This window comes from Podarcis filfolensis (genome assembly GCF_964270895.1).
Source record: "Podarcis filfolensis genome assembly, chromosome: 11".
NCBI classification, from domain to species: domain Eukaryota; kingdom Metazoa; phylum Chordata; class Lepidosauria; order Squamata; family Lacertidae; genus Podarcis; species Podarcis filfolensis.
In genome coordinates, this window is record NC_139613.1 from 58780742 (window position 1) to 58801924 (window position 21183).

Here is a 21183-nt window from a genome sequence, read left to right on the forward strand (position 1 = left end):
TTGACAGAACTTTTAGCAGGTTGATTTGACAGGCATGTAGCACTTGTAGAAGCAGCCATAAAAACATGTCAATTTAAATGCAATAAAAGGAATACATCACTGAATGCTAAAATGTATTCTCCAGACACCTAAAAATTCTTTCAACAAGCTTTTTAGGTTATGATCTTCCCCAGTGTCCAGTACTTTCCAGAATCAGAATTGCTTTAAGATGTTTTTATTGTTTTACTTGTTTACCAAACTGGTCCTATTTGGAGGAAAGGTGTGATATAACTGTAATAAATACATACATAAAATAATCTGCAACTGAAATCTGTGAAAATTTGACTAGTGATGTCCTATAGTGAACTTTGACCACTTTCATACAACTGTTATCAAGGCACAGGCAGTTGTTTTTCTTTCTGCAACCTTGGCTGCTCACACAGGAAAAGGAGGAACACACGCTTTCATAGGAAGGTTACTGTGAGATCATTTGCTTTACTATCTTCCTTCCTGAGCTGCTCCAGTAATTTCAATGATTTTGTGCATTAAAATAAGCTCAAGCATCAGGGGAGAGTAGTCACAGTGCCAGTTTAAAGACCACAATACTGACTGACACCAGTTTGTCAGTAAGCAAGTAAATCCACAAACTCAGATTTGGATGCAATGCTAACCCAATTCATGTTTTATCCATGCATAAAATGGTAACAGGAGGGCTGGGGGAGGATTTCAGTGGCTGTGATAGTTGCTCCAGGAACACGCACATTTATTTGACAAGTTAGTTCAACTTCTCCATAGGTACGCATTGAAGAGATCATTTCAATAAATCCATAAGTGAGTGGAATCAAACTAGTGAGAATGAGAAACTTCAACCATGTTCTGTTTGGAAAGAATAAATTATGAGGAAGGCAGCATACCAACAAACAGTCAGTTTATCTATAGAATATTGCTGCAGCAATAGTATTAAACTATAAATATATACATTTTAAATTAGCTGGATGGTCAGCATTCATATAATATGTAATGAAGTGAGAAAAATAAAAAAGGAAATTAAAAATCACCTGTAAGAAGTCAATGGTATGTTAAATTCATTCTCTGGTAGAGCCATTCCTAAACATTTTCCATCTTCAAATATTCTCAAGGGAATTGAAAAATGATTCTTTATCTATATGGAAAAATAACAGTGCATATTATAAAATGCTAAAATTTCTTTTTTCACACTGATAAGCAAAGACCACCGCCAGCAGAGGGCCTATTCAACTGTGCAAGAAGACAAAGGGTGGTGCTCTCTTAAAGGTCTGTGCTACTTTAGTACGTGTGTGTTTCTTGGGTTGAAGGCACCTCTGTATCAAAATGTATCTGCACATAGCAAATATATCCTTACTCAGCCAGGCAACAGCATGAAAATGAAACTCTTGCTAATCTAGGTGGGGGGGGAACCTTTAATTTATGAACTCTGGTTCATCATGTTTAGTGTGCAAAGCTTACCTGAATAGGAGAATGCACTGTTATCATCTTGCTCCCCTCAGTGGTGTCAATTTGGCAAACTACAGATCTCACAACACCAGAGTCATTGTGTCTTACTCTGTAAAGACTTCGTCCCACTTTTGTCAGAGGAATCTTTTCTGTAGTGGAGTGATTCTGAGGAGCTAGAAACAGAAGGCAATACACTGACTTGTACTGAAATGAAACTGCTGAAAATGAACTGGCAAGCAAGCAGAGGTTATCTATTTCTCTGACTTTGACGCATTTTCAGCTTTCATAAGTTAGAGGGCAGCAAACTCCCACTTGATGTACTTTCATCCAGAGAAAAATATAGGTTGAAGTGAATGGACTGAGGTCTTTTAAAGTTTTTTTTTTTAAATTCATTTTCTTCTAGTTCTATACTCACACCAGTGTGGACCCAGTGCTTTTAGTGAAATATTCTGTCCTTGTAATTGAAAGGAGGATAGCTATTCACCTGTGCTGTTGCTATTTTAAAAAATCAAATCCGTGACCACTTGTACTAGAAAGGAGAGCACCCTCCCTTGAAAAATAAAATTTGAAAATATCAACATGTCCATTAAAGGTGGGGTATTGTTGTGGGGAAAGTAGATAACATTTCCTATGTTCACTAATTTGTGCTAGATGTTAACACTTAGTCCCTTTCCTGTTGTGTTAAAATTCCCAAAGCAAATTGCCCCTCAACTTGCTAACATACTCCTTTCACTTCAATCCAATTCTAGCTGTGCTTAGAAAAATACAAATCAAGAGATTCAATCACAGATCTCCAAAGTAAAATGTAATTTGTTCCTGGCATACATACGAATGTTCACTGAACTATCTGGGGGAGGATAGTCTGTTAGTGAACAATATGCTTGGTTGGATTAAAAAACATTATATCCAATGACGTAATATAGAGACAGGCCACATAAGTAGACATAATGTCCTTAAAAAGTTTATTTCAAAATTAAAATGTACTTTTTAAAGTAAGCTGTTAGTTATTACTTCATCACTATACCTAATGCAGAGCCATGCAGCTTGAACAAGCTGTGGGTGTAAAGGAAGCATTGGGAACATGCTCGAAGTGTACTCTTGATTTTTCCTTTCTGGTGTAATTTAGCACTTTTTGAATTTGGTGCCTTCTCCTCTCACCACAGAATTCAAAAGACACCAAATTTTACCAGTGGCTGGAAGGGAAGAATCAGGAGTGACAGGAGTGACCTTAGAGTGTGTTCCCAATTCTACTTTTAAATTTGGCCCTGGTTATAGGCATGAATAGACAGGCCCGGCAGGCTTAATAAGGTTTGTGGACTGGAATTTCCACTGCTGACCTAACACTAAACAAAGTTTATTTATTTATAGAGACCAAATAATACATACTATGCCTACTTACTGAGCCAGATGTAGAATACTCTGCTGCTTAGGGTAGTCATTGCTGTAAACTGGTCTTGATCACTTTTAGTTCTGACATACTCCATACTTAGACTTTGCCCATCTTCAAGATGAAATGAATTCCCCTTTGAGTCAACATTAAGAACACTGAAGGAGTCACTAGGCAAGACAGTGGTGGGGACTCCTAAGGAATTCATTAACACAAAGGGGGCCTGGTCTTTTTTGGAGATTTCTGAAGTTTGTGAAGCTGCTTCTGCAAATGCCTAGCCAAAAAAAGAGATGTGAAATAATGAATTAACTAACAACCTTTTTTTAAAAAAAGAACGACCTGAAGAGCAGATTCGTAAGATAGATGATGAACACACTGGATGGGGTAACTCGCTCATCACGTGACAGAGGAGATTGAGCCTGCCTCCCACAATTCTGTGCTCCTGCCTCCGTCACGTGATGAGGGAATTACCCAATCCAGTGCCTTCATTGTCCACCACAGTAAATTGAACATATTACTTTATTTAGGTCACAGATGCAAAAATCGAAGTCTTATTACCGTGCCGAGGTTACTCAACATTAGTAGACCACATTTGGACAATGTAATGTTCAGCTGATCTTGAGAAAAAATAGTTATTACTGTCTTGTACTCTGGGACTTTGTATTGTTCTTCTTCAGCAACTGATTCAACTAAAGTTTTCTTGGCTTTCTTCTTCATCTTTAAAAGAAAAAGGGGAGGGGAAGAGAGGAGAAATTAATACTAGATGTAGAAAGCTGATGATGCCATTTAGAACATTTGCAATATGGGCACAGCAATCCAGACTCTTGGTATGTTGGATACAATGAAGGTGCCCCTCTACCTGCTTTTGCTAAGCCTCAGAGGAGGGGTGTCTCTGTGTGTGTGTGTGTGTGTGTGTGTGCGCGTGCGTGCTCTAGTGGCATAAAGGGTTCCGTTGTGCACAATGAAAATGTGGGCAGGCAGAAGCTGTTCTCTCCTCCATGGCTATGAGTTTGAAATTAAGTCCATACATAACTTTTCAAGTATCTGTGAATCCTAAAGACTAAAGATAGTGAAAGAAAAGTGAAAAATACATTAAAGAATAGTCTGGCTCATAACCTCAGTTCCAATTAATTTATATACTAGAAAAGCTCAGCATCTTGACAGGTATGGTATGTGTGGAGAGGCAGAACTAATATTGCAGGGCCCCTACTGCATACAGTGTGCAGTGTGTCTACGCTACATGAAAGAGGAAGGACAGAATAAAGCATGATAAATACATAATTCCTGAATTGCAGCCTGGTAAATGACATGAAGTAGACTGAAGCAGCAAATTTTCAGCATCACTCTTTCCAGCCTAAAATAGAACTCGGTCAGGTTCCTCAGTACATAGTAATGGATGCAGCTTTAAAACTGCTTCAAAGACAGACGTGCCTTTCCATGTTTTACTTCTTAAGTGAGGATATATTTCTACCCAGTGACAACAGGTACAAGACTATTGTTCTCATATTATGAAGAATTTTAAGTACCATATTTTTTGCTCTAGAAGACTCACTTTTTCCCTCCTAAAAACTAAGGGGAAATGTGTGTGTGTCTTATGGAGCGAATGAGGCTGCACAGCTATCCCAGAAGCCAGAACAGCAAGAGGAATTGCTGCTTTCACTGTGTAGCGATCCCTCTTGCTGTTCTGGCTTCTGAGATTCAGAATATTTTTTTCTTGTTTTCCTCCTCCAAAAACTAGGTGCGTCTTATAGAGCGAAATATACGGTATATGTGTTTGCAGGATCACAAATATGAACTTGTTTATGTTTTTATTGTTAAATCATTCTGATATGTTATATTGGAAATGAGTAATAAATGGAAATAAATATTTTGAAATATTATATAAAACGGAGAAAGAAGAACATCTATTCAAACATTAAAGTCCATCTATCCTATACGAAAATGAATTTGTATTTCTAAAAGTATACCTTCAATTCTAGAACCCAAGGTCTGAATTCATCAGTGTTTTCAACTTCCAGTGGTTCAAGCAATGGTTCCCAAACACCAAACATCTCATTGTAATAATGTACCTAAAAATACAAAACATAATTAATCTGTACAATGAGTGATATCCATTTGTAGCACGTAATGAAAATGAAAAACATTATTAAAAACTCAATGGACTATTATTGTATGACAATCACTATTCCTATATTATTAATTTGCCCAACTGGAGGAAAAACTTTAGAGAAGGCTTTCAAAATTTTTAATGTTGGTGACACACTTTTTAGACATACATTGTTTCGTGATACAGTAATTCAGTTTTAATAGCAAACCGGAAGTTGAACTAATCCCTTTCGAGCCCCAGGAGAAGAATTGGGAGCATTTGTGTGACACACTGCAGCCAACACAGTTCGGAAAGCTCTGCTTTAGAGTAACACATTTGGTTTTAATTATATCCCAAAGCACTAAAATATCTTAAGAATAAGTTAATTCTAAAAAGACATTCAGCATTGGCCATGCCTACAGAAGCTTCCCAACCAGGGGCACCGACTCATGGAGGCTGAGCTGTTTTGGGCCCCCTCAATGTGCAGGGTGCTGGTGCTCTGGAAAGCGCCACTGTGATCATCCTTCTCCTGACCGCAGTGTGCTTGGGCGCACAGCTTGGTACTCATGGGATCACCACCTTGTCATGGTGAATGGGCTTGCACGTTTCTATCATCCCTGTGAGCGAAGCCATCGGGAGTCTCATACTCCCAGTAGGGTCACCCACTGCAGTAAGGTCAAAGGGGAGGAGCTAGAAAGAATGATCCAGTAAGTCTTCAATGGCAGAACAGGCAGAAGATAACAAGCGCTATGTGACAACGGCTGTGAAGGCGGATGAATGATAAGATAAGAATATACCGGTCATTGTGATACTCATGCCATCAGAATAGCGCCTTACTGTGTAGACTGTTTGTTGTTAGCATGCACTGATCTTCACACATAAAACAAATTCATACATAGGCATTTTCAGGGGCGGAAACCCCACACCCTCCCAATATGGCGGGGCACTCTGCTGTACGCCGCAGTGCCCAGCTTTCTCTCGAGTGTGCAATGTCACAAGCACGTCACATGTGCGTGTGAGTCACAAGTGTGCCTCACACACGTGACAATGGGCCCTCAATCTTCAGTGCAAAGTGGTGCCACTGTTCCCAACTAAATCCTACCTGTGAAAGCTGGTGGGCACGTTCACAACAGCACACTATATTTCAAGTTATAACCCCAGCTTGATCCCTCCATGTGTTTTCAAGGGGACAAGGAAATATGTGAAAGATACTCTAATGCCATGTTGCCCTAATGCACTGAGACATCACAATGACCTATACAACTGCGTGATACCTTGAATCCATTTTTTTCTGGCCAAGGAGGATACATTGCAATGTGATATCTGAAGACAGAACTACTAAATACTGTGCTTTAGATTATTCAGTAGTCATCTGATGCCAAAAGGCTACCAAATTTGAAATGTTGTAGGGAAAGCTGAACTCTTACTACCAAAGTAGCTAGGCAACTATTACACCCAACATGCAAATACTGTTTCTAACAGTTTCTGCGCAGTGGACACAACTCACAAAACAGTTTTAAATGTCTGCCTTTTTCTTCCATAACAGAACAAAACTCTACCCACCTCTAATTCAAGACGAGAAGAGAGATTGATCAGACTACTCCAGTTTCGAACTTCTCCAGAAAATGATGACTTTGCTAATAGCATTGGCACTGTTTTGTGGCCAACCCCAGCTTCAAGGGTTATGACAACAGTTTCAATTCTCATTTTCATCGTCTCTCCTGTGGGGACCAACTCAATTACAGAAGCAGGATCTTTATTTTCACTTGACTCTTCAAGAAACCACATTTTTAGATTTTTAATATTCTTCTGATCCCAAATATCTGGAGGTACTGGACTAATGTCTTTCTCCGTAGTCTCATTTGTTGGGAAGAGTGCTGATGTAATGGTTATTACTGTATTTAAGATAATTGGCGTCACCTAAGTTTAAAAAAAGATTATTCTCAAATGAAGAACTATGTATTTCTAATTTGACTTAGTGAATCAATAAATCACTACATATTAGAAGAAATAAAAATATAGTATTATTATAGGTATACAAATAGGATTATATGTTTGAAATTGGCAGTGGAAGGACTGAAACAATGTAATACTATCCTCTGAGTAACTTATTTGTTCAGTTTTCCAAGGGACTTCTTAGTCTTATGATGGATTCAAAACTTGAAAAACAAAAAAAGTGTAAGGACATGTATAAAATGGTCTGTAAAGGCAAAAAATACCATCTTTTCCCCCAGGGATGAATCCAGACACAATTTTAAATGTACCTTAATTGTGAGGGATTTAATTGACAGATCAGCTTTCTGAGGATCTCCACCTGACTGTATCATCTCAAAGAAGAGGTCACAGGGCTGCAATATCTGGATATAAACCACAATAAATTGAAAAATATAAATTTGCCAGTTAAAAATGCTTTCTAAATGCACAGTGAATATCATATACATTTCCTATGCAAAACAGGAGTCTGTGAAACAAATGCAGGCATCCTAACTTGTAAAAAATTTGACAAATTTCTTTATCTATGGGTAGCTGCCTAGAAGGAAGGGAGATACAAGCACACAACATGGTGCTGTTCAAGCAAATTCCAGTTAGATTGAGAATTTTTTTAAAAAAAAAATTATTGGTTTTTCCATGTATACATCCTCTAACAATATTTCTCCAAAAAATGTCCATATTTCCCCCCTTCCTGCCCTGGACTTCCCTCATATTCCCATTTTGTTTTATTTCCATATTACTCACCCTGCGTGTTGTTTCCCAAAATTTTCCCAATATAATCTTACTTTTTGTTATGTTCAATTGTGTTTGTTTATTCAAACCCTGCCAGTAAGTCCAATTCTTTATGTTGTTTCTCCATATATGTTGTAAATGGTTCCCATTCTCTTTTAAAGTCTTTGTTATCCTTTTCATGTAATTTATCTGTTAATTTGAGCTAGACTGAGAATTGAACACGCAGCACCAAGCTCATGGTCTGCGATGTGGGTGCAGACTCAGAACAAGCAAGTGCAATTCCCGTCAGCACTGCACAGTATGCATGATGAAGTGTAATCTTATCTATATTGTAATCAAATAAAGTTGCACATCTCCATAGAAGTCACAGTGTACAGGCATTGTCCTTACATGTGACCAGTAGCAGTCAGTGGGGTGGTGTTGTTTACCTGACCTCTTATCACTAGCTTCACCACAGAGTGATGAGGTGCAAATGCAGCAGCAGGACTGCAACATCCTCGCAGCTCTTCAATTGCAGTGATAGGAGGTCAGATAAGGACCACTGAACTATGGGTTACTATAGAATGTAACTATTGTCTTAAGAGACTCTAATATTACTCATTTATGTTGCATCCTGTTATATACCATAAGCACAGGTTTAATTTACATCTGCATAGCACTGCACATCTTATAATCTTACCGTAGTAATACTGCCCTTTCTCATCTCTGGAAGAAAAGGGCAGGCTTTCACCTTTATGTCTTTAACAGCAGCTGTCATTTTATACATTTCAGGGCCATATTTCATGGAGACTTCACACTGTGCTGTAGCCACCAGTGCAGGAGCATCACTTCTTGTTAAATCGGCCACAAACACAATCTCAGGATTTTTAACGACGACATTTATTTCCATTGTGGATACCGGTTGTACAGAAACTAAAAATGCAACATTTAGTAAAATTAATCCAATTTTACTTCACAACCATCAATCCATCCCTAGTCTTTGCTTTTAAGTAAAAATGATGATAGATTCCAATGTTAATATTTTAAGAGCGGCCTTGCTGAATCAGACCAAAGGTCTATCTTGTCCAGCATTCTGTTTCCCCCAGTGGACAAACAAATGCTAGACTATATGGCCTGTTGTCACAGTGAGTGATCAGTTACCATTAAATCTGGAAAGATCCCCCTCTGCCCAGCAGGGGAGGCTGCACAAGGGATTCTCCTCAAGAAGCCCTTACAGAGTTTGCCCTCCCCCTCATTGCAGGAGCATTTCGCCTCTGGTGCCTGGATCTTCAACCAGGATGCCAATCAAGATAGAGCATCCATTATAGCTGCCCATTATTCTATTTGGTACCCCCCAAATAAAGATCAACCTCTCAAGGTTCCATTACTTTGAGACACTGAATTTCCTGCAGCTGCGTAGGACGTTTGTTGAACTAAGAGGGGAGATACCTGGCAATTCCCTATATGGAAAGCGAATGCATTTATGGATGCAATCAGTTCAAGGATATCATGCATTACCTGCTGATTTGCTCCTTATATACAATGCCCAGGTAAAATTCTTAATCATCTATTCTTAACTGCTTCTCAGGCCGACCCCCCCAGGAAGTGACAGTCGAACTCTTAGCTGAAAAAGATCTTCAAATTACACGTCTGGTAGCCAAATTTGCTCTGACAGCTAAGAAGCTCCGTTCTAGATATGCTAATGCTTCCTAATTTTAAAACCTTATGCTGTAAACTTTTACAGGTCATGTTGTGTGATTCCAGAGGAAAGCCTTGTTCTTATCCTCTGCTGTACATTGTAAAGGCCTCTGGCTATACACAATACACTGATATTCTATTCTACTAGCCTTTACTGGCTTTGAATAAAGTGTTCTGGATTTACTAGTGTGAAATAAAGACTTGTTTTGCTTTAGTTTTCACCATGACAACCACAGATTGGGATTCCAATGCTATGCAGAGGTAAGCCCCACTGGATAAAATGGCCTTACTTTCTGGAAAGCAAGTAAAAGTCATCCTTCCTGATTTAATGTGCTGTATACACACTGAGATTACAAAAGCCTACTAATTTGTTCTCAGACAGCTGGGAGGAAAACAACATTTTTTCCAAAGCCATACTGTCAGGATAAACTACAGCACCACAACAGATTTGTTTTTATCAAATAAAATACTGTTTTTTTCTAATTATTCTGAAACTACATAGAGGGAAAGAAGTTTGGAATCCAGGGAGGGAAAAAGGAGCGCATGAACAGAGAGAAAGGAACGCTAATGGGATAGAAGAATGGGTCAGCTTCAGGTGTCAGTTGCCAAATAAGATGTGCTTAGACTATATAGTCAGAAACTCACTCTAAATTCAATTCAATTTAAATTAACTATCACATACTTTAGCTATAAAAAGTGAGTTATAGAAAGCTTTAATTTAGCAGCAAAAGACCAGTCCTTTGATGATAGAATCATAGAACTGTAGAGTTGGAAGAGACCCAAAGAATAATTTATTCTAACCCCCTGAAATGCAGAAATTACAGCTACGGAATCACTGACAGATGGCCATCCATCCTCTGATTAAAACCCTCCAATGAAGGAGAGTCCACCACTTTTTGAGGCAGTCTGTTTCACTGTTGAACAACTCTTACCGTCATAAAGTTCCTCCTAATGTTTAAGATCGTTCTCACTATTAAGATGTATATCTTGTATCTCATATTATTTTTATCATACATAAGCCTTGTGGTACTTTAAAAATAAAGACTTAGAATCCTCCAAGATAGATAAAATGTAAAAGTAGAAATACATGAAAATAAAAGGGTTGGGGTGTCATGTAGTGAGTTTAACATATACCAAGTTATAACCGAAGGGAGAAATTCAGATAGACGGTGATTCTATTAGGAAAGACAGAAAAGTAACATTTCAGCCCGTATCTACAGTTGTGGAATACTCTTCCAGCAGAGATTTGGCAGACATCCTTGCTTTTGACTTTCAGGTGTCCCTTGAAGACCTTTTCATGCTAACAGGCAGGGCTTTTTTTTTCAGCTGGAATTCACCAGAACTCAGTTCTGGCTCCTCTCAGGTAGGCTCCATTGCCATGCTAAGAGAACGAGGGAGGCATTCATGCTGAGTTCCAGCACCTCTTTTTCTAGAAAAATAGCATTGCTAACAGGCCTTTGCAGCTGTTTAAATTGATCAGCTAGTCACTTTAATGATTATGTGTTTTGTTTTTTGTAGTGTTTTATGTTTTACTGTTGTACACCGCCCTGATATTTATGATATGGCAGTACAGAAATACTTATAATTAACCAGGTTTTCAGTCTGCACCCGCAGTGTCCTGGTACTGATCACTTACCTTGTTCCTTCACAGCCAAAGTTTGCTTGAAGTTTTTCTGTGCAGCGGCACTTTCAGCAGTAGCATTTAGAAATACATCCGCAACAGTAAGAAGAAATTCTATGCTAGCACAAACATATGTCTCATTAACAAATGTGTCAAGAACAGTGTTGCCATCTCTCGCCTGCTTATAAGATATATCCATCATGACTTTCTTTTCAGATTCACGCTTCATTTCTACCATTCTGAAAGACAAGTTAGTAGAGCAAACACTATAATTAGAAAAGCATTACATTGACCAATAGTGTTCTTAATGACAATAACCACTTTGGTACTAATAAGTGCTAGACGTTTGCATTCAACTCGGTTTCTGACAACGGTTTGCATGGGTTAAGACAGATAGAGTAGGGGATCTCCAGATTCCCAGACTCACACTCTCTCTCTCTCTCTCTCTCTCTCTCTCTCTCTCTCTCTCTCTCTCTGATGTTTAGATGAATAAATCTTAGGTTGCATCCAGGTTACAACTTCCTGCTCCTCCTCAAATTCCTTCTCTGAACCTAGAGGTGAAAGGAATTTATCTTCTGAGAACAAAGAGGCAAGCATGGCTTCTTTTGTTTCTTTTGTAGATACCTAGCTTTAACTAGATAGTACGTTTCCAAGCACAATTCAAAGTGTTGGTGCTGACCTTTAAAGCCCTAAACGGCCTCGGTCCAGTATACCTGAAGGAGCGTCTCCACCCCCATCATTCTGCCCGGACGCTGAGGTCCAGCGCCGAGGACCTTCTGGCGGTTCCCTCATTGCGAGAAGCAAAGCTACAGGGAACCAGGCAGAGGGCCTTCTCGGTAGTGGCACCCGGCCTGTGGAACGCCCTTCCAGAAGATGTCAAAGCGATAAACAACTACCTGACATTCAGAAGACATCTTAAGGCAGCCCTGTTCAGGGAAGTTTTTAACGTGTGATATTTTACTGTATTTTTAGTTTCTATGGAAGCCGCCCAGAGTGGCTGGGGAGGCCCAGCCAGATGGGCGGGGTATAAATAATAAATTATTATTATTATTATTATTATTATTATTATTATTATTATTCCCTATCAAGAATGTACTTCCTTTAATAAACATAAGCTTTCTTATTTTATACCAAGTCTCAGTCAAAATACCTTTCAGCTAAAGATGTGCTCCAAGCAAAACTTCAATTAACTAATTTCAGTTGCCACATACAAACTCTATATGCTAACAATATGAAAGTGGATATGTATTTTATGTACTATCACTATGGTGTCATAAACTAGAATTTAGTATTCTTTTATTTGTTTTTCTTTTGATTTAATAAAATAAAATTGAGGAAAAACCAACCTTGGTGTAGCGTTCTGGACTGTCTGTCGTTTATCATCTAAAGTGCAGTTTGTTAATTTGACTGAGGCATTCATTGACCCATCTGACAACATTTTGACAGCAGCTGATATTAACAACAGTTTAAATTCTGCAAGTTTCAAATGACCATCTCGTTCACCCTGATTTGTAGGCTGCTATGAAAAGAAAAAGCATAGTTTAATGCATGAATTAAAGAAAATGTTTCTGCAAAAATACAAATTCTGTTACTGCAATCAGATCAAAACTTAATTAGTAAATCATATAATGTTGGACTGAAAGAATTGCAACCAGAAGGAGTTTCACAAACTTTTGTGCAAGTAATTTGCACAACATATATGCTGTTGTACCAAAGTATACCCATGGCTTCTTGTTCATACAACGGATACACGCAAAGGCTCCATTTGAAAATAAACATTAATGGCCAGGACTTATGAAGAAAACCCTAATGAAAAGTTCCCTATTGGGATATGCTTGCTTTTGTCACAATATAAAAAAACTTGCTAGTTTTAAAACACTTCAATACTCTGTTCATTTTTATTTTTACTGGGACTGTGCCCCCGCTCACTCTGCTATCCTACCTGCTGCCATTCCCTCCATAGTAACCATTTAGCTTGTATTCTGGTGTATTAACAAGAGTGCTGTAAGGGCAGGTGCCAAGACACCACCTGTCTCCTTGATCCTTGCTCATCCCGGCTCATAAAAGCGAGCCAGGCAGGACTGAGCAATGGGCACCATGGGGTGGTGAATGCTTCCCTCTGCAAGGGAGTCTTCCTGGACCCCCTTAAATAAGTGGTTATTAAACCAATTATTGCCTAGTCTCAAATCTTCCATTCCTGAGCAAAGTGATTGAGTGGGTGGATGCTTAACAACTCCAGGCATTCCTGGAGGATGTGGACCATTTGGACCTCTTCCAATCAAGATTCAGACCAAAAGAACTGAACTACTCATTTCATGCAAAGTATTCCCAGTAACCCCAAATTTTATTTCTGCTCAATTGGCAGCATCTAGCTGCCACTTTAGTACAAACCTATAAAATATTATTTTCCAGGTTTGAAGGTGTAGTTGTTTCCTCCCATATCTCTAGCCAGTTGCAGAAAATCTGGGTCCAACCCACCAAGTTTATTTTATAGAAAATTATGTTTTCTTTACCTGGTTGGAATTTGGACTGTACAAAACTAGAGTCAGGGAATCAATCTGGAAGTCCAGCTTCAGTACTGTTTTAGTCTTAACTGAGGAACGTGCTTCTACAACAGCAGATGTCACTATTCTTACTCCAGCTATAAACATTAGGAACATAAGACACAATTATAATTACCATAATAAGAAAAAAGAAAAAGTTATAGTCTCTAATGCACTGCATTTTGAAAGAGAAGAAACGTAACTAGATGAATGTAAATAAAACAATTTTGCCATCAATGACCATCACCAGAGCAATAAGTTTGCCAGACTGACAGTTATGAAACACTCTGCTTAACACATGGTTATTCAGTTAACTGATTTTGTATAGGCTATAGGGTTCTTAAGGTTGTTTTCCTTACACACAACAGGTCCAGCCCATACTGGACTCACATGGATTTAGTTCCCCCCGATCTTGAAGGAACTTTTAAGCAGCCCATTTCTGGAAGCATGTTTTGCCAAGCTAGATAAATAAGAAATACACAGCACCCACCCACAAGCAAAACATGTGAACATGGCAGAAAGCTTAGGCACATCTAGTATGTGGCCCTGGGTCTAGGATAACAGACTGGAGACACACCCTTCAGATAACCCCAAGGGACTCTGGCATACTGGACCCAGCAGGGATGCTCCAAAGCTGACCAGAACCAATAGGGAGGGTTATCTAAGAGAAAGAACATTCTGCAGTATTTGCTTCCCAAATGCCACTTCATCAGATGTACACAAAAACATTTTATAATGGTGGGTAAACATACTAGGTTTAGTCCATGCAATAGCCCTACAAACCTAATAAAGAAGAGAGTGAATGGAAAAGGCCACAGCTGCTGCAACTGCTTTATTGTAATTCAATGGTAAAAAGGTCACAAATGATTTAGTTTAACTGAAGGGACAAGTCTGGAAAATGTAGATTTTCAAAAGGATTCCATGACATTGATGTGGTGGATAGAGGAAGGGCAAAAGATAGGAAGGATGAGCTCCTCTTGGTGATGGAAAGAAGAACTGACCTTTTGAATGAAGGAAGGTACATCCTCAGCACTACTCAGGTTTGAGAAAGGTGTGCAGGTGTTTTGCCACAAACAGAGCATTCAACTCAGATATACTCCTTTGCAGATGTCACTGCCATGAGGAACCAAAACTTAAACAATGTACAGAGGAACTGATAGAGAAGGAGCATCCATGGCAAGGAACGAGAATGAAAATTTTGGAATAATTCCATATTGGTCTATAGGAGTAAAAAGGTTAGCAAGTGATGATGCCCACCAATCTGCATACATTTTTTGTGAAGTATAGTTATAAGGGTGTGAGTACTTCAAACAGCTGTTTTGAGAAGTGCTTTAAGGCAGCTTCCGTGGTTCCAAGTGGAAGCGCTGCTTCTCCTGCAAGCAAGTGAGCAGCAGTGGAGGGGAGGGTGGTGAGACTCTTCCCACCTTCCTGCTGCTTCCACTTGCCTGCTTGCCAAAAAGCATATGAACTGTGCTTTTAAAAAGCACATTAACTTCAACTCATCTGCTGGTTAGTGGGCATTAAATCATGATGCCTTGGCTGTGTAATCCTGTTCTCTGCTGGGAGCAGGACACATAGCCAATGCAGGATTAAACCCTGTCCTCCTGCCCATCAATTGACATCACCAGTGATGTCAGCTAATAGATAGGTGGGTGTGCAAGCCGAACTGGAACCCCTGGTGCGCCAAGACTGGCCCATAAGATGGAGGTTCCTCACTCCTTATCTAGAACATCATCAAGGTATAAGTGTTGAATGAACAAAGGTAGAAGCAGCACAAGATGCCCTTATGGCTAAGACCACTGCCTCATGGGCCCACCATAACCCAACATCTGCCTTACCTTCAGTCAAAGCACAAAACTGGGCTTGAATTAATTATTAAATTCAATCATTTATGGAAAACCAATCTTATTAAATCAATTACAGGAAATAAATCATTTCAAGAAGAAATTACTCTAGGGAAATCAACTGAAGAAATTACAGCAGGAAAATTAATTAAGCTATCAACCAGCAAGTATTAGCAAGAGGAAACAATCACAGACTAAACTGAAGTGATGACTCCAGGAAGGGGAGGAATCCCTTCCCACAAAAGGAGGCAAACATGCACAAGCCACACAAAACAAATCACCTGTCCTGAACACACACAACTAACAGAAAAACAACACAAGCAAAATCAGAAATGATGGCAAAATAACTAAGCTACTGCCTTGCACAATAACTCAGTAACGTAATTGAGGTGGCTTCCTGGAATGGACTAGTTAGAAGTTCCTGAGATGAGAGTATGTTCTTGCCTTTGAGCAATAGAGAGAGTTAAACACACCTGTGCCCAGTGTGTCAGCGTGTGAGAAAGAATGTTTGGATCATTAAAAAGGAAGTAAACAATGGATTTCAAAAGAAACTGTCCAAGATTAATATAAGCAGGCTTCTATATATGAAATACGGGTCTGTCAAAATATAGCAAAAGTGGTGTAACTCTCCCTGACGTACCAACTGTAGATGATACTGCTCACCAACCCATTTACAGAAATTTGTCTATGAATTAAATAGTAAAACTATGTAGATCAAGACCCAATGTTGCAAGTGAGTTTTATGTAAGATATTCACTTAAATTCACTCAAAACAAAAAATTATAGTTCATGTAACTATTAAATTAAATTAATAACTTCTTCTATAGGAAAGAGATAATTGAACTGTAGCTTAAGCTTTAAAACACATACCTCCAGAATGCTGGGAAACACTTGCTGTTCCACTATGGATGCTTAGTACATCTTTTTTTTCCGGTACAGGAGGTGGAGGGCCAGAACTATCCCCCAAATTTTCATTCAGTGTTCTCAAGATAGTTGTTATATCATCCTGACTCAGAATCAGCTTTGAAAAGAAGTTGATTACTCTTAATTGCAGGCTGAGTATATATAACTGTATAAAATGTTACAGGTCCTCTAGAATCAAAAGGTTTTTCCATGTAATAAGGATTTTAAATTCATCTTAAGTTTAATAATAGCAACAACATGTATAGGAGCACCAGCTGCAGACAAGGAGGGCAGAACAGCATCAGTAGTGCTGCATTTGCAGGAGCAGGGATAGAGCAGGGTAGTGACCACTGGGCTGGCAGCACCCTGCAGCTGCCAGGTATGTGTGTGCACTTGCGCGTCGCCACCAACTGAGGGCTCCAACATCACCATCCTGCCCCATCCTGCCCTGGCAAATGCACCTCCGCCACCACTTCATGCATTGCTACTGCATTGGGAGGGGGGATCAAAATTTATTCCATGTTTACATTCAAATGCTAGTGCAGAGAAAATATTTATTAAATACATAGCAAATTTCAAAATAATAGAAAAATTGAAACTGAGGCTCTGCCTCTCCTCATTTCTTGGACTGTTCAAACTATACTTTGCCCTCAAAAGTGAAGGGGTGGGGCAGCGGCACCAGGAACAGATCTTGGGCTCATGTACTCGCTTTCCCTGTCCATGGATAAACCTGAAATGGAGTATTGATTTGAATAATTTATCTCTATGGCTCATTTTCCCTGCAATAAAAGGATTAAGGAAGGAAAGAATACAAATATGAAGCACACTTCTCACTTCCAATCTCTCCTTGTAGAATCTGGGACCAAGAATAAGCAAACACTGAAAGATGCACTAATTATTTATTTTGTACTATATACAGAAGTGGTCTGGAAGACTTAATATTTTTGCTTATTTAAATTTGTACCATATATGGAAACCTTGTTTATTTACTATATTTATAATCCACCCTTCACCCAAAGCTCCCGGGGGAACATTAAAACAAAGACAAATTAAACAATAATATTAAAACATATATAGCAAACATGAATTCCATGTAAACAAAAACAACAGGAGCAATAAAAATACAATCCAATACACCTCAACCTACCACAAATGCCTGGATGACAAAACAACAATGTTTATTAAGCAATTAATATATCTTGATGACCTTTGAGTTGTATTCAAATGTTCTGTTCTATAAACAGATGGAAGAGACTCCTCACATTCACAGAAAGTAACATCTGCAGCAAATCACAAACTATACACTGCTAATTCACAATATGCAAGAAATATTGGGATATTTGAAATGACAGGGGTAAAACTTGCATTTAATTCCTATTCATATTGACAATAGTTGCAAGAATATACATCTTTGCAACTAAGAACTTACATTCATTGGCTTGAGACGTCCAAATATTTTAATGTCAGGAATTTCATGATACCAGAGAGCGGCTAAATTGCGTTCAACACTAACTTCAAGATTTAATGGTTGCAGCAGCTGTATTTCATTTTGCAATAAACCACTTATACAACTTGATCTGTAAATTAAAATGAAAAAATAGTCACCATCCAATTAAGGTTTCTTTTGTACCAGGTGTTTGGCTGATTGACATTCTATGGCCGTTTAAATGTGTCTGGGGGAAAGGGGTTATTGGTTTGTTTTGCTTTTGCTTTATATTGGATTTTGTGTTTTCATTTTGTATTTTCATTCTGTGAACCACCCTGTGATCTTCGGATGAAGGGTGGTATAATAAAATAATAATAATAATAATAATAATAATAATAATAATATTCACAAGGCTGCATTCAAGTTTAATTGTTTTTTAATTATTTTTTTCTGTTCTTAGACAGTTTCCATTTTAGCTGTAAGCTGCCTTGTGCCTGTCGGAGGAAAGGTGGAATATAAATATAAAAATTTAGGACTGCAATATCTGCAAATGGGCTCAGGATTGCAGCTTTGATGAAATACTTCATTAAGTGTTTTGTACCTGTGTAAACATCCAACAATATACTCTGTGTAGGACAGTGCTGGATATTCATTTGGAGTGGATATATTTTTTATTTATTTGTTTTATTATTGAAAATTCGATCCCATCTTTCAAACAGAAACACAGAGTGGTTTTCAGTGCTAAATCTACAAGTACATGAAACCACTGAATGGAGTCATCTGGAGCTTTGGAGTGTGCTGCCATTAGCATCTTGATGATGCACTGATCTATTTCTCCTTTTAATCTTCTGCAAGTGAGATGGACGTGCTGATCCAGTGTGCCTGATTCTTGTAATAAACTGAAGTTTTTATTATTTAATTCTTATTAAATTTATTAGTATTAACTTATGTACTTGCTTCATGGAGTATATATTATTTTATAAACAGTATACAGTGGTACCTCAGGTTAAGTACTTAATTCGTTCCAGAGGTCCATACTTAACCTGGAACTGTTCTTAACCTGAAGCACCACTTTAGCTAATGGGGCCTCCCGCTGCCGCCACGCCGCCGGAGCACAATTTCTGTTCTCATCCTGAAGCAAAGTTCTTAACCCGAGGTAATATTTCTGGGTTAGCGGAGTCTGTAACCTGAAGCCTATGTAACCTGAAACGTATGTAACCCAAGGTACCACTGTATAGGCTTCAATAAAGAAAAAATTGAGATCGTATTTAAAGAGTAGTACCTCTAACTGGATGAGTTAAGCCTGTTCTTTGAAGCATCAGGTGCACTTTGAGGTACCACTTTGAAGTTTTCCTGAATAAATTACTGTCATCTGAGGCAGACTGCCTCATGATGTGGAGTACACCAGCTTCCACTGGTGGCCCAGCTACAGCCCTATCTGGACAGGTTTCATTCCAGAGTCAACTAAATTATGGTGCAACCCTACCAGCCCTGCTAAGTCAAAGGAAAGTTACCCTTCAGGTAGATACCAACCATACTATTTCCCTTTGGCTAGCAAGGCTGGTAGGGTCACATCCTATTTTTGTTAGGTACTAATAATAGTTTCTCAGGCCCTATCTGAAGTTCTTTTGACACTGAGAGCCCATCACAGCTTTGAACTAAGATCTTCATCAAATGCCTCCTCCAGGTTATCCCACCATCCAAAATGCAGTAGGTGGAGTTACTGAAGAAAGGACCATCTCAGTTGTCACCCAGCTGTGGAAAGCTTTCTGCAGGAAGGTTCGCCAAGTGTTTGTGATTATGTTACTTTAGTGCAGGGGTCAGCAACCTTTTTCAGCTGTGGGCCGGTCCATTGTCCCTCAGACCTTGTGGGGGTCGGACTATATTTTGAAGGAAAAAAATGAACAATTTCCAATGCCCCACAACTAACCCAGAGATGCATTTTAAATAAAAAAACACATTCTACTCATGTAAAAACACTGATTCCCAGACCATCCATGGGCCAGATTTAGAAGGTAATTGGGACGGATCCTGCCCCCGGGCCTTAGGTTGCCTACCCCTGCTTTAGTGCCTGCCAATTATCAGATGAACAACCTGCTGTTTTAGATTATTATTCTAATACTGAACCTGATCTGTTAAATCTGAAGCTGTTTTGTCCTCACTGACTATAATTTCCTTCTGTTCCTGTCTTTGCTTGGAGTGGACCTTAAAGGGTGCCTTTTTCTTGTCTTCTGGGGCTTGTACATAGCTGTGGTAAAGATAAAGGGGATGCGGGTGGTGCTGTGGTCTAAACCACTGAGTCTCTTGGGCTTGCCGATCAGAAGGTCGGCAGTTCGTATCCGCACAGCGGGGTGAGCTCCCGTTGTTCTGTCCCCGTTTCTACCAACTTAGCGGTTTAAAAGCACACCAGTGCAAGCAGATAAATAGGTACCACTGCGACAGGAAGATAAACAGCATTTCCGTGCACTCTGGCACTCGTCACAGTGTTCTGTTGCACAGGGAGCGGTTTAGTCATGCTGGCCACGTGACCTTGAAATCTGTCTGTGGACAAACACTGGCTCCCTTGGCCTGAAGTAAGATGAGCACTGCACCCCATAGTCTCCTTTGACTGGACTTAACTGTCCAGGGGTCCTTTACCTTTACCTTACATAACTGTATATGTGTTTGTTTAACAAATGTTGGTGTGGTAACAGCCTTTGCCTGTGCTTGCTTGCTTTATTCTTTGAGGCTTCTGTAACTTTTAATTTTCTGTGTGTTCCGTCAGTTTTTCCCTCAGCATTTTATTTCACTAATTGTTATTATCAGTGAAAGTGTTATTGGATTATTTTGCCATTCCAGCTTCATTAAAAAAAAATTAAAAGAAAAGAATAAAGAAGTCCCATTTGCCATTCTTTCCCACTTCATTGTTTATCTAATATTCTCCCTTCTATCTGCTCTGGGTCATCAGATGGCACTCAAAACACACTGACATTACACGAAGTGAGTGTCACTGAGGAGAGCATGCCATAGACTAAAGGCCACAACAAAAAAGGCTCTCTCCCATGTATCTACCCTCCAAAGTTCTGTCAAGGGGTACCCAGAAAAGTGTCTCAGGTAGTGAACCTAAAATCTGGGTAGGTTTATGTCCAGAGAGATGTTCCATTGATTATCAAGCCCTTAAGCCATATTAAGATTTACAGGTCAAAACCAGCACTTTATATTGGACTCAGAAAGGAACTGAAAACCAGTGATTTTGCCAAAACTGGAGTTAAAAGGGTAGAATTCCAATCAGCAACCTGGCTTAAGTTTCCAAGCAGTCTTCAAGGGTAACTTTTTATAAAGCACACTGCAGCAATCTAACCTACATAGCCTAGATGTATACATAGTACAGTGGTACCTCTGGTTACGTACTTAATTCATTCCGGAGGTCCGTTCTTAACCTGGAACTGTTCTTAACCAGAAGCACCACTTTAGCTAATGGGGCCTCCCGCTCCTGCCACCCATCTGGGCGTACACATGGCGTCCTTGCAGCCCTGCATGG

The 21183-nt window shown here is 39.2% G+C and overlaps 1 protein-coding gene across 3 annotated transcripts in view; it reads right to left on the reverse strand.

Annotated features, from left to right (window-relative positions):
- VPS13A (vacuolar protein sorting 13 homolog A) overlaps window positions 1–21183 on the reverse strand; it is a 153405-nt gene that overhangs the window by 53188 nt on the left and 79034 nt on the right. For 2 of the 3 annotated variants that reach the window (XM_083576420.1, XM_083576422.1), the window contains exons 34-46: window positions 17667–17814; window positions 16205–16355; window positions 13461–13588; window positions 12294–12466; window positions 10963–11186; window positions 8329–8561; window positions 7190–7282; window positions 6489–6845; window positions 4807–4908; window positions 3398–3556; window positions 2852–3113; window positions 1465–1625; window positions 1038–1141 (exon numbers count right to left, since the gene is read on the reverse strand). In XM_083576420.1, the coding sequence (XP_083432546.1) occupies window positions 1038–1141; window positions 1465–1625; window positions 2852–3113; window positions 3398–3556; window positions 4807–4908; window positions 6489–6845; window positions 7190–7282; window positions 8329–8561; window positions 10963–11186; window positions 12294–12466; window positions 13461–13588; window positions 16205–16355; window positions 17667–17814 (2295 nt within the window). The remainder of the gene's footprint in view (window positions 1–1037; window positions 1142–1464; window positions 1626–2851; window positions 3114–3397; window positions 3557–4806; window positions 4909–6488; window positions 6846–7189; window positions 7283–8328; window positions 8562–10962; window positions 11187–12293; window positions 12467–13460; window positions 13589–16204; window positions 16356–17666; window positions 17815–21183) is intronic. The other variant, XM_083576421.1, reaches the window with a different exon arrangement.